At 41.7% G+C, this 14386-nt stretch overlaps 1 protein-coding gene across 9 annotated transcripts in view; it reads right to left on the bottom strand.

Annotated features, from left to right (window-relative positions):
- AOPEP (aminopeptidase O (putative)) overlaps positions 1-14386 on the bottom strand; it is a 422559-nt gene that overhangs the window by 74331 nt on the left and 333842 nt on the right. For all 9 annotated transcript variants that reach the window (XM_061426105.1, XM_061426109.1, XM_061426102.1 and 6 more), the window contains 2 exons: positions 5643-5705; positions 5156-5230 (listed from right to left, as the gene is read on the bottom strand). In XM_061426105.1, coding sequence (XP_061282089.1) covers positions 5156-5230; positions 5643-5705 — 138 coding nt within the window. The remainder of the gene's footprint in view (positions 1-5155; positions 5231-5642; positions 5706-14386) is intronic.

Below are 14386 nucleotides of genomic sequence, written 5' to 3'. Positions count from 1 at the left end.
GCAATATAACAAATTGCATATTAACAGCGTTGTAATTACCCTTTTGTTTGGTTTCTTTGTAATTATTTTTAATAAATTATTCTGCCTCCCCCCATCGCTCAAGTAAGTTGTCACCCAAAGGCACAATCAGAACAGCGCAGGACACAAAGGCACTCACTGATAGGGAGGGCGTGAGGGAGGGCGCTGCTGCCTCCAGAGCTGTGACTCATTCGAATCCATAAAGCTTTTCTACGAGATCAAGTATCAATGAAGCTATTGTAAGAGATTACAGCTATATATATGTAGACTGGTTATGAATTCTCACAGGGCAAGAGCATTTTTGAAAAAAGGAAAGGGCACCAATGTCTGGGAAACCACTCAGCACGAAGGCTGCCTCAATTACATAAAACTGGCTGCCGCACCTACCATTTTGCTAAATCTGAGTAGTTCCTATAAAGAAAAGAAGACCCTTCGGTTCAGCACTCCCTAAATTCATCTGGCACCATTCTGCCAAGCTCCGTATCCTAAGAGCTCCAGAGTCAAGCCTAACACAGTTGCCATCTGCTGTTACAGATCCAAGAAAGAACCAGATAATTTTTATTAGTCTTAAATACTGTTTTCCAGAAATCATAAACCAAATAGAAAACAGATCTTGGTCACAGAAGACAAATAGCAGTAAAGGACTTTATTAGTTTAAAATTTGTACCTACCTTTATCATGTTGAATATTTCAGTATCAGAACTGTAATAAAAACATTCTCCTAGAATGTGTAAAATTTTCAAAGGGCCAATAAAAGTGGCAAAATGCCTAAACCAAGTTGGATTTAAAAATGTTCTGTGAATTATCATCAAGTCTATCAAGGACTTCAGAATCAAGCGTGTGCAAAGAACAAGCGAAACAAAAGCAGAGTGAAAATGCGCCAGAATTTAGTGTCACAAACAAAATAGGTCCAGTATTTTTCTCTGAAGGACTCAGAAAATCGAATTTATCATTTTGCCTCCTACTAAAATGGCCACTGAATATTATAAATCCATTTTCACAACCTTCTTCCTAGACTTTCATGTTTCACTCGATATTTCAAGGAAAATTTCACTAAAATTTAAACAATTTTATGCTCAAGGGTATTATTTTTCAGGTTCTAGCAGCAAGGAATAATTAAGGTAACCGTACAGGGTGCTTTTGTTGGAAACCATTTGTACCTAGTGTTTCTTATGACTACTCGTAACAGAGACCCATCTCACCCTCGCCAAGACTCTTACTTGGAAACAAACTCACAGGAAGGAGTGCTTGTTAATAATAACAGCAACGCTTAGTATTGCTGAATTTCCAATGTTTTGAAAGTATGCCGGTGAATACTTCTGACATCATAACCAGAAATGAGTATCTTAAAATTTGTTCCCTCTGTTATCAGATGTGTATAAAGTAGGAAGCATGCTTCCTTCAAATATGAAAACTGGAATTTTCCTTCTCTTAAAAAAAAAAATCACTGACACCATTCAGGTATTTTCTTCAAATATATGATTTCATAAATTATTATTCTACAGTATATCCTAATCCCTGAAATACTGATAAAAGAACTATCAAAAACATTATTTTACATGTATATATTTATAAGAACTTTGTATTAGTCCTTAATCTTTGAATACAATATCCATTGTATTCAATGGCATTGTATTCAATTATCCAGTTGGCATTTATCTTTGAATCAGTTAAAGATAAAAGCAGGAAAAACATGTGTGTTCTTTCAAAACCAACAGTCACTTAGCAAAATCTATTAACATTATTTTTAAAAATATACACTGTACAAATTCACTGTTGGCATCACCATTGTCTAACCAGTCCTTTGCAGAGCAGGCTTACCCATTCATCCTAATTGTTCTTTGTACAGTTGTTCACATCCCCTTGCCTTTCTGTTGCATAAATTATTCTAACTAAATAAAAGGAACGTGAAATAGTGAAAAAGGAAGAATATCAGAATGTAAGGCGAAAAATACCTGAGGCCTAACAGCAAAAGAGACGTGAGTTTTTAAACTGAAAATTAAGAAAACAAATAAACAAAAACGTAAAGAAATTAAGTTATACCAGTGGAAAAAAGAGCTAAAACCTGAAGATAAAATAAAATGGAAACAAAAGTCAGAGAACATAGGAGAAAATGCAGACCAAAAAAGCCTCATTTTCAGAAAGACAAGAAATGAAAACCTGTTAGGTGGCACAGAAAGACAGCAGAGCTACCTGGTGGGTGGGTGGGAACGACGCGACACAGCGGTGCCGGCCAGGAGAGCATCTGAGAGCACTTTTGCAGGGGCACCTCTCACTCAGTCAGCTTACTTTATTTCCTTATTCGTTATTTTAACCCACAGTTGAGCACAGGATAAGTTTGTTTTGCTTCTCCTTCTAAGTTCACTGAAAACCTCGACTAGTATTTCAAACTATACCAGGTTATGCCCACCACTTAGCACTTTCAAGATTTTAAGGAGGGAAAATAATTATTCCTATAAAATTACATTCTTTAATGTTTAACTCCAGCCAAATGACCATTTTTAAGACTCTGGCCTTGCACCACTGCTTTTTGTTTTCCTTCCTCAGGCAGGTCAGAAGATGGCTTTCCCCCAGTCAGTAAAAATCAGAGGGAAAATGCTATGACCTAGCATAGTTAAATACAGACCAGTCATCCCCCACGTTAATTCCTGGGGCCGAATCCTGCCTGAAGCCTGAAGATGCAAATAGAGACCTAGGGTTTGGAGGAAAGGGCCGCAGGAGGGAGAGCAAGGGGCCGAGACAAAGCAGGCAAATAAAAGCCATAGCTAGATTTTAAATGTCCAACCTACAGAAACAACTAAACTCTTTATTTTACGGTTACATAAAACAAATAAAAGGAGAAAAATTCTAATGTTATAGAAAAACAGTAAATGCATGAAAAAAGAAAAATTGACTAACATGCTACCTGTGGCATGGTGAACATTTTAAAAAACATAGCTCAACTCCATGCTAAATTAACAACCTAGATTCAAATGAATAACAGGTTCAAATCCCAGCAAAAGGTTAACATAAGACCTAGGTTTCAATATTCAATACCACAGAATTTGATCCATATTTTGGAATAGACACTCAGGCAATCAGAGGTCACACCTCGGCTACCAGCTGCTGTACAGCTTCTGTGTCTTTCAGAACTTGTTCTAGCGCCCTCGGTGGCTAATCGCACCCCCTTTCTCCCTGTCCTTGAAAATATCACATGCTTTGCCTCAGTGAGCTCCAAACTCTCTTCAAGATAGAGCAGAGGCAAAACAGTGGGCAAAGGGCTGAGCTGCTGTGCAGAACCAGAAGGGAAAACTGGAGACATTGATAATTAATACTTTCTTACACAATTCTTAAACCTCCCCTCTTCTTGCCCCCTTCCCCGCCACCTCCACCCTCAAAGCTAGTCAGCTTTAAGCTTCATTCCCTGAAAGGAAGCTCGGCATGACAGTCTCAACCCACTTCATTTTCATGTCCTCTTCAAAACTACTGCCCACAATTTCTAAGAAAAGTCAGAAGCACGTCCTCCCCATAAGCTCCAACACAATAGCCTCTCTCAAGGAGAAATCCTCAGTGAAGAAAGAACTCCAATGTTCTTGGAAGGCAAACTCCTCAGTCCCTAGCCTTCTCATTCTCAGAGGGCAGTGGTCAGGTCACAGGCGGATGACACAGTGGGTCTCACAGATATAGTTACTTCAAATTCAGATTTTGGTAGTGATGGTACCTGGTAATCCATAAAGGGTTTCCCCTTCTTTTATGCATGAAACATTGTGTGCTTGGATAATCTTACTTTGGGTTTAAAAAAAATAATAGCTAAAAAATATTTTTTTTAACCACTAAACGAGCCAATTTGTAACTCTTTTTCCTTCTTTGGACATTTTATGATCTCATTCATCCATCACCTCACGAACATTTTTAAAAACACCTAGACCATGAAAAGTTAAACCAACACAACCTACCACAGCATGCTAAGGTACAGTCAGAAAACTCAAGCCAGTTCAAAATGACCACTTTTTCTATTACTGTTTAACTGAAGTGACATGTATGACTCTTTGTTTAAAAAGGGAAGGGCTTTTCATACACTGAATGTCTCCTTACAAATGACCGAACTCCTAGGCCAGTTCTTTTTGTAATTCTCTCAGAAGCTGCCCTCGGTATCCTTAAATGCACTCTGAAACTTTGGTATCACCTTCATTATGATGTGCTTTGTGCACATTCTCGGACGCTGCAATGCCCATACTAAGGCAACACATCACAGAAGTTGGCAGCAATGCTATCAGCAAGAATTTGGCTTCAGAGTCAGAAATGATTCATCATACATTCTAAGCAGCAGAAAAACAACACACTGCTATTTTAATCCCTTGGTGCTTTCAAGAATCAAAAAACAGTAAAATCATTAAAGCAAAAGCAACAAAAATCCTATCTGCTTCCATGTTTGTAAAAACATTCACTTTTAAGAGTTTTCAACAAAAGCACTCAGGAAATAACAGACTACTTACCTTATTTCATAATATTTACTACAATGACAAATCAAGTTTTAACTTAATACAATTTCAGGGGAAAACAGGTAGTCCAAACTTCTGCAAAGGAGCATACTGAAATTCTAAATATAGAAAAACAAATTTCTCATTTGCTTTAAGTAAACAAAATCCCTCCACTGTTTCAAAAGTAATACACTACTTTCATCTTCTCTCTCCATTTTTGAGAGTATCTATAGCCTAAATTAACGAGTGTGAGTGGTCTCTCTCAGGATCAAACAGAGAAACCTTACTCTGTGGGTCATTTATTCCGAACACTCCCTGGTTTTTAGAGATATTATATCATAATAATACCATATACCATACTAAATGTTACTGGTCTAATGTAATAATGTAATGGAACTGGCTTTTTGTTCTGATGCTCTATTTAAAGAGCATGAAAGAAATCTGCATCCTGGGTCGTTTTCACTTCCTGAGAACAAAGTACGTTGATAATCACTTGGATTATCAATCAGTATTTCTATAGAACTATACCTAGGTAAATCTAAGGTTTACTGCAAATTTAATTAAAACGTTAAAAAAAAAATGCTACCCTATTGTTGTGATCAAGTATTGGGGGGAGGGGGGCAGATGGGGAGACTGATCAAGAACTCCATTCAGTGCTCTCTTTCGGGGACCCTTACCTTCTCAAACACTTCTTCTCTGTCCTTTCGTTTCCGTTTTCGGGGTCTCCGGTTCACTCGGACCCATTTCGCGACCTGAAGTTCAAAAACCACAGGGCATTTTAAACATAGGACGACAGGTCCCCAGGGCCACCCCTCAGCATAAGAAAAGAAACGATCGACGGCCTCACGACGCAGCCTTCCTCGGCTTCACCTGGGGGAGCCACCGGCACCTTTAGGGCATCCAGAGGCCGCCTCAACGCTGCGGGCCCTCGGGTCTGCGACGAGCCGAGGCCGTGACCTTCGCCCCGGCAGCTCCCTCCGTCACTACCCCGCTTGGCCGCCCCCGCACCGGTGCGCGCAAGAGCCCCCGGACGAGGGCCATCTTACCCACCGTTGTCGCGCGCCGCCGCCGCCGATCCCGGGCTCCGCGCCAGGGATGCAACGCGGGACCCACGGCCCGGGGAGGCAGGAAGGGGAGCGCGTGGACCGCGTCGCCCGCACTCACCTCGGCGCTCACTTGCTGCGCGAGCCCGCACTCCGCCAGGGCCTGGCGCTCCCTCTGCAGCGGCTGCGGGGGAAGGGGACAGAGTCAAGTTTATCCCGGGAGCCGCCCCTGCCTCCCTCCCCCGCGCCCCACCAACTCGGCGCGCTGACCCCCTACCTCGCCCGCAGTAGGTGAAGGTGAGAGCCGGGCGCCGGAGCCCGCGCTCAGAGCCGTCGCCCCGCCGGCCCGGCGGAAAGCGGCGGGCGCTAGAGGCCCGCAACACCTAAGGCGCAGGGCGGGCGGCGGGCGGCGCGGGGCCCGGGCGGCGGCGCGGGCGGCGGGCGGGCGCTGGGCGGGGGCGGGGCCTGCCTTAAAGGTATAGGCGGCCGCGCCACCCTCCCCGCAGGTCGCCTCCGCCCCTACCCCCGCCGGCGTGCCGGCTATTTTATTGTTCTCTTCTCAAACATCTTTCTTCTCCGCGCGCGGGCTCGCGCCTCCCTGGCGCTGGTCGACCCCGGCGCGCGCGCTTACCTTTCCAGTCCCACCCATGCGGGACCTGGGGTACCCGCGAAAGGGCTTCTCGGCCGCGGTGGGAGCAGAAGTGCTACCCGCCGGCCGGCGAAAGGGCTTAGCGGGAGAAGCGCCCTCACCGCCGCCGCCAGCCTGAACTCGCTCTGCGAGTCAGAAACCCAAGTGTTCAGATGGCTTTCGCGGAGGGAGAGGAACTTTCCTAATGGAGTTTCCTCTGGGAATGAATTAGACGCCATTAAGTTGACGTTTTTCAGTGCCCCCTCCGGACTCCGGGGAGGAGGCAGGTGACCTCCTGGGGGAGAAACCGCGAGCGCGTGAAAGGCAAACTCCGAGCTCCGCCCGCGCGTCGCGGGAGCTAATGCGATCTCGTTGAGCGCGGCCGGCGGTGCACTCGCCCGGCCTTAGGACCCCCCTCCCCACCGCCAAAGCGACTAGTAGACTTTAAGACGGGGACAATACCTTTTCAAAAATAGGGGTAAAGTTTCCACTTGGTTTAGAAACGTGTACGATACCCTCTTTTTTTTTTTTTCCCGCCGATCCCCTAAAAGGCTTTCTTTCCATCCTCAGCAGCTGAGCCAGCCTGGGGGGGTGAGTGCTTGGGGAGAAGAGTCGGGTCGCACTCGGGTTTGCTGATCTTGACCATTCCTTTAACTTTATCGCATTTCTCTAAAGAAAATCTCTCTTGCCCTCTCTTTATTGCTACTCCATCCTTCTTTCAAGATCAAAAGCTTTAGATCAAAGCCAAGATCAAACTCACTACTTTAAATAGAAGCAACTTTGCCATGGAGTATTTTACACAAAGGGGAGCTACTTAATGGAGACATCAGAGTAGAAAACTTCATTTTATCCCTTCATCCCATATTCATAACTGAACTACTTAAAATTACATTGATGATGCATTTCTGTTTCCTAAAACAAACAACAGTTCTGCTCAAATGGGAGAGTCTTGACTTGTGTTTGTGTTTCCCGGAATTAAGAAAAGAAAAGAAAAGCCTATAGAGCGTTAAATCGACATATTAACCATTATTAGCTAAGTGCTATGAAATGCATGCTCATTTGCTAAAGATTTTTCAAAGTGTTATCGAGTCTTTTTATACATGATGTACAACCATCACATACAATTTTTGTACTATAAAAGAAATGCATAAAAATAACATAGCTTGCAAGTCTCAAATGCACATACATAGGCAGGTAAAAATTACAAATGATAAAGTGGATTATGTAATTGTAGAGCTGCTTAATTTTAAATGGAAATAAAACTTTGAACTATTTAAGCCTTCATGCTACTAAAAACAGTTCCAGAATCAATAGAAATCTATCACTGACCGACATTTCCATCTACCCAGTAGAAGTTTTTTCCTTGGGAATTCACTGTCCCTAAAAACCCTGATACAAGCAGTTCAATATTGATGTACAGTGCCATGCCTAAATGGACCTTTCTTAAGTGTCCTCTTGGTTGATTTAGCAACAATTAAAAAATATGCAGTCTCAGAAGAAAGAAAGCCAAAGTAAATTCCAACAATTCAGCAGCAGGAGGAAAGGTAACTATTGCAAATTAAACCTTATACATACTTGTATAAAAATTTGCTGTTACAGCTGGGTAGTTAGTACTTAAAAGCCTTTTCCCCTTATAATTTTCATCTGGTTGTGGTCTCAAATACACACACACACACACACACACACGATCATTCCTCATTCTAAAAATCCCACTGAGCCACTGGAAAGATCTTAGGAACTGAGACCTGGGAACACCGGCTTGCTGCCATTGACAGTCTCCCTTAAGCTTCCTAGCACCGGGTTCACAGAGAACCTAACAGTTTCTAGCACAAGCTGAGCAAAAACAAGCATCCTACTGTTACTCTGCTCTTCTAGGACTTTAAGTGGGTAGCAACACCTGTGATGTATTCTAAGTGCCTACTCACTTGACTCCTTTGTCCTCTTGCCCCCCAAACCCAATCCAAACTCAGCAAAGAAACCAGAATGATATTTACAAAGGTAGTTCAAATGGTACCTTCTTTGCCTGGCTGCTGCTGCTAAGTCGCTTCAGTCATGTCGTCGTAGGACCCCACAGACGGCAGCCTACCAGGCTCCTCCGTCCCTGGGATTCTTCAGGCAAGAATACTGGAGTGGGTTGCCATTTATTCTCCAGTTCTAGGCTTAAGCAACACTTCTCCAGAAAGGTCTTTCCTTACTCCCCAATCCAAATTATGTCATCCTGCTATGTTTCTAATATATCCTATTTATTTCCTTTAAAGTAATCATCTTTTATGGATATTTAAAATTTTTTATTAAGAGACTTTATTTTTTAGGAAAATCAAACAGATTTGTGCAGATATCACAAAGTTCCTGTATGCAAACATAACTCACAGTTTTCTTTATTATTAGTATCTTGCATCAGTGAGAGAATTTGTTACAGTTAATGAACCAATATTTGATACATTATTAAGTAAAGTCCAGGGAATGGCAATCCACTCCAGTGTCCTTGCCTGGAGAATCCCATGGACAGAGGAGCCTGGTGGGCTACAGTTCATGGGGTCACAAAGAGTCGGACATGATTGAACAACTAACACTACTATAGTTAACATTAGAATTCACTCCCACACGGTACAGTTCTATTATAACAATTTTTATTAGTTTATTGAATGTCTGTTTCCCTGATTGGATTTCAATGTCCAGGAAGAAAGAGATCTGTCTCTTCTATTACTGATCTTTATGCAGTCACTAAAAATACTGCCTGGCACATAGTAGATAGATGCTCAATAAATGTATTAAGTGAATGGAAATTCTCCAGGCCACAATACTAGAGTGGGTAGCCTTTCCCTCCTCCAGGGGATCTTCTCAACCCAGGGATCAAACCCACGTCTCCCAAATTGCGGGCTAATTCTTTACCAACTGAGCTGTCAAGGAAGTTCTACTACAGTTCTACTATAACAGTTTTTACTAATTTATCAAATGTCTGTTTCCCTGATTGGATTTCAATGTCCAGTGTAGGAATAAATGGCTGAATAAATGGCATATGAAATTTCAAGGGGGAGAATCTTAAGATGAAGATCTTTCTAATTAAGTCCTTTTTGTTTCTCTACTAAAATATCTTATATTGTAAAGAGCACAGAATTGTGCATTTTTAAAAAGGAGACACCATGGGACATCAATTACATTGCCAGGGTATTTCTAAAATGATGCTTTAAAAAAATTACAAATGGGAAAGAAAAGTTTCAAATTCCCTCAAATATTAATCACTAAAGTTGTATTCCAAAATGGTGGTAGGAACTGAATTTAATCTTGAATGACCTATTTCATGACACTGGAAAAATATTAATTCTTTTTGATCATGTTTAATATAACCTCAACACATTTCTTCTTTTATCCACCTAAACCTACGTTGCTTCATGAGCAGGTCCTAGGGAAGGTAGGATGTAGAGGAACTTGAAGACTATTTTTAAAAAATTTAAATTCTTGTAGTTGAGGATGAATGCTCTAATAATTATCTTTGAAAATGTGGTGAAAGTACTTTAAAGCTATCTTTTAAAAACAAATGTTTTCTGTTTGAATTACATTTTAAAAGATTATTTTTCTAGTAGAGATGCAAGTTTTGAAAAAACTTATTTTCTGAAACTTTCTTGTGAAAGCAGTTTATAATAGCTGAAGACAATTTCAGAAGCTGAGAAAAATGCCATTACTTTAAAATAAAAGCATTTAGTTAACCTAGTGGCTGGGGATTACTTTTGGGAGGAAACCCTTTTTTTTTTTTTGGTTGAGAGGAAACGATTCCTTTCAATGGAAAATGATGGTGATAACCAGTTTCATACCATTAATATGGACATGTGCTTCTGCCTTGGATGAGGTGCAGTCCAGACGAATGAGGAGCAGCATGCCCTCCTAGGCAAGCAGAAGGAGGAGAGGGCAAACCAGGGGAGCCCTTTAATTAAACCAAATAGCTTCAGACTGCAGATGACACTCCCATGGGCACTATACTACACTCCCATCCACTAGAAGTCAAAGGGCCTTTTAGTACCAAACAAGGGAGAAAGGTCTAGAAGCTTTTGCTGGCTACAGAAGGACCCTACAGTCCTTAAAATTAAAGGTAAGAGTAAATTAAAAGGTAAGAGACTACATATGTCTGGAAATAAAATCAAAGTTAGTTTAAGTTGCAAATAATGACAAGCAAGGATTAGGGGCTAAGTTATCCAATGTTTATGTCTTTAAATTTTGCTCTATCATTTTAAAATGTAACATTCCTTTATGATACCTTTTTTTAAAATTTGACTGCTTGACTTTATTTATTTATTTTGACTGCTTGACTTCAGAAAAATTATAATTCATATTATTGCCTGTTTTGTCCCTGTGTTAGAACGAATGCCTAATTTCTTTCTGAAGAGGACTGCCAAATGAACTTCTCAGTGGAAGTCCTTATAAACCATAGTTTTCAAAAAAGGAAAGCTATCACAAAAGTGCTTTGTAGTGACCTGGCTAACAGAATCTCTTCCTCTTAGTAACCATATTCCTGAATTCACTGTTGCTCAGAAGTTTCTAAGAGCTTGTCTGAGGAAGCATACCCAGTTCTTCCATTTCTTGATCCTCTCTGAATGAAGCATTAGCTATCAACTATTGGCTCCCCAAAGAAACATACACCACAGTGCACAGCCCCCTCCCAAACCAATGGTCAGGAGGTTCACAGAGTTGGTTGAAACCCAAACTCTGACCCAGGATGGCCTGAGATTTTCTGAGGTGAAGGCAGACCACCACACAGCTGGCATGGGATGCATCATCCTGGTTCTGTGTGAAATTCCTCTTATTGCATTATGTTCTGGGAAGAAGCCATCAACCTTTACTGAGGTACATTATAAAAAACAGCCCATAAAATCCATCACAGTGTTTACTGTAAGGATGGTTTTAGAGGGTTGTTTATTACATTAAATAGAAATTTTCTGTGAGGACCCACAGGAAAAACTTCTCCGTAGCATCAACAACAGGAATAGTTGGACTTAGGCAACTGGTTTGGTTTACCTCATGAATACTGCATATTTATCCCTTTTCCTTCTTCTAGAAAGCTCTGTGACCCAACTTTAAGGCAGGCATAGGAACTTCAGGGGATATATATTGTATGCTAATATAATTTCTGGCCCCATATTATTTTCCTAACATTATTTTCAGGCTTCCCTGGTGGCTCAGACAGTAAAGCATCTGCCTGCAATGCGAGAGACCCGGGTTCGATTCTTGGGTTGGGAAGATCCCCTGGAGAAGGAAATGGCAATCCACTCCAGCACTCTTGCCTGGAAAATCCCATGGACGGAGGAGCCTTATAGGCCACAGTCCACAGGGTCGCAAAGAGTCGGACATGACTGAGCGACTTCAGTTTTCTTACTTTAACTTACTTTTATCATTTTATATTTTGCTTTCCAAGAGTTTGCTTACTTCTGTTTTGGACAAGAAGGAATATAAATAAATAAAATATTGGGGGTTTATTTTTCTTTCTTTCACTTTCTTTTTCCTTTTTGGAGGGAGAAAGGGGGGTTATGAAAAAAATGTTATGGTTCTAATATTTTGCTCCATTAACAACACTTAGCAGTGAATTAAGTATAGAAGGTAAGGACATATGATTAACCCTACTTATAAAAATTGAGTGAAAAAACTGTTAAAAAAATACAGCCCAAAACAAATATACTATACAAACATCACAGAGGACTGATATAAAAAATGTTAACCAACCAAGTATTTTATCACTTTTGACTGATATCAAAACCAGAGGAACATATAGACCGATTATTCATTTAACAAACATACTGAGTTTGCCTACTGCAAAACATAACACTGGACTTTGTGAATACAAAGATGAATAAGACTCCACCCTGTTCTCAGGAGACTAGTATGACCAGGCAATAAGGCGACATGGTAAAAGTGCCCAGACAGCCTGTCTGGGTTTGAATCCAGACTCTGCCACATATTAGCTCTATGACCTCTTTAAGCCTCTTTCTCATAGAGTTGAGAAGATCAAATGACAAACGCAATGTGCTTACCAGAGGAGGCAGTTGTTACTTATCAAAGTCTAGACTACTGGAAGTAAGAAGCAACACAACATCACTACAAGCTGGGGGGAAGTGACCTGAAGACAAAAAAAAGTGCTAAAGTATTACATGTACCAGAGACCACGGAACCTCAGATCTGGTAGAAAGAACCAGAGCGGTCAATTTTGTACAGGATTAAGTTTACAAAGCGCTTCCCACATACAGACTGTTCTGTTTGTTTCTCACACTGTCCCATCTTCAGGATGAAGAGAATGAGTCTTCAGGAAGTATAATGCCTTTACTATCTTACATTGTGTGGCCTTAGCTCTCCTGGATGGAAATGTAGTGTTCTTTCTATGCCAGCAGGAGACCTCAGGGAACACCTTGCCTGATTTTAAGATATATGCTTATGGCACCCCACTCCAGTACTCTTGCCTGGAAAATCCCATGGGCGGAGGAGCCTGGTGGGCTGCAGTCCATGGGGTCGCTAAGAGTCTGACACGACTGAGCGACTTCACTTTCACTTTTCACTTTCATGCATTGGAGAAGGAAATGGCAACCCACTCCAGTGTTCTTGCCTGGAGAATCCCAGGGACGGGGAGCCTGGTGGGCTGCCGTCTATGGGGTCGCACAGAGTTGGACACGACTGAAGTGACTTAGCAGCAGCAGCATGTGTGCTTAGTCACTCAGTTGTGTCTAACTCTTTGCAACCCCGTGGACTGCAGCCCGCCAGGTTCCTCTGTCCATGGGGATTCTCCAGCAAAAATACTGGAGTGGGTTGCCATGATCTTCCCAACCCAAGGACTGAACTCAGGTCTCCCACATTGCAGGTAGATTCTTTACCAGCTGAGCCACAAGGGAAGATATCTGTTTATTAGAGAATAAACCACAAATTAAACATATAGATTAAAACACAGCTTGGAAAATATAATCCTATTCCATAAAGGTCTATTGGAACAGACATAGAAAATAGATATTAGTATATTGCCCTCAGTATACATGTATGACTGCAATTCTTTACAGGTGCTTAACATTCATGGCTGTGAGGATCACAATAAACTATGGAAAACTCTTCAAGAGATGGGAATAACAGACCACCTGACTTGCCTCCTGAGAAATCTGTATGCAGGTCAAGAAGCAACAGAACTGGACATAGAACAACAGACTGGTTCCAAATAGGAAAAGGAGTACGTCAAGGCTGTATATTGTCACCCTGCTTATTTAACTTATATGCAGAGTATATCATGAGAAATGCTGGGCTAGATGAAGCACAGGCTGGAATCAATATCGCTGGGAGAAATATCAATAACTTCAGATATGCAGATGACACCACCCTTATGGCAGAAAGTGAAGAGGAACTAAAGAGCCTCTTGATGAAAGTGAAAGTGGAGAGTGAAAAAGTTGGCTTAAAGCTCAACATTCAGAAAAGGAAGATCATGGCATCCGGTCCCATCATTTCATGGCAAATAGATGGGGAAACAGTGGAAACACTGTCAGACTTTATTTTGAGGGGCTCCAAAATCACTGCGGATGGTGACTATAGCCATGACATTAAAAGACGATTACTCCTTGGAAAGAGAATTATGACCAACCTAGACAGCATATTAAAAAGCAAAGACATTACTTTGCCAACGAAGGTCCATCTAGTCAAGGCTATGGTTTTCCCAGTGGTTATGTATGAATGTGAGAGTTGGACTATAAAGAAAGCTGAGTACTGAAGAATTGATGCTTTTGAACTGTGGTGTTGCAGAATACTCTTGAGAGTCCCTTGGACTGCAAGGAGATCCAACACGTCCATCCTAAAGGAAATCAGTCCTGAGTGTTCAATGTATGCTGAAGCTGAAACTCCAATACTTGGGCCACCTGATTCGAAGAGCTGACTCATTTGCTGACTCACAGCTGACTCATTTCCCTGATGCTGGGAAAGATTGAAGGTGGGAGGAGAAGGGGACAACAGAGGATGAGATGGTTGGATGGCACCACTGACTCAATGGACATGAGTTTGGGTAAACTCCGGGAGTTGGTGATGGACAGGGAGGCCTGGCATGCTGCAGTCCATAGGGTCACAAAGAGTCGGACATGACTGAGTGACTGAACTGAACTAAACTGAACATTCTTGGACAGAATAATCTTAAAGAGTTTCACACATGAAATATAAAATTATGTAGGGGTGGTATCAGATCAATGGTTATCAACTCCTAACTGCTAATTAGAATCACCAGGACACTT

This window comes from Bos javanicus, chromosome 8, assembly GCF_032452875.1.
Source record: "Bos javanicus breed banteng chromosome 8, ARS-OSU_banteng_1.0, whole genome shotgun sequence".
In the NCBI taxonomy this organism is placed as follows: domain Eukaryota; kingdom Metazoa; phylum Chordata; class Mammalia; order Artiodactyla; family Bovidae; genus Bos; species Bos javanicus.
Note: the sequence above shows the minus strand (reverse complement) of the source record. Positions and strands in the feature narration are given on the sequence as shown.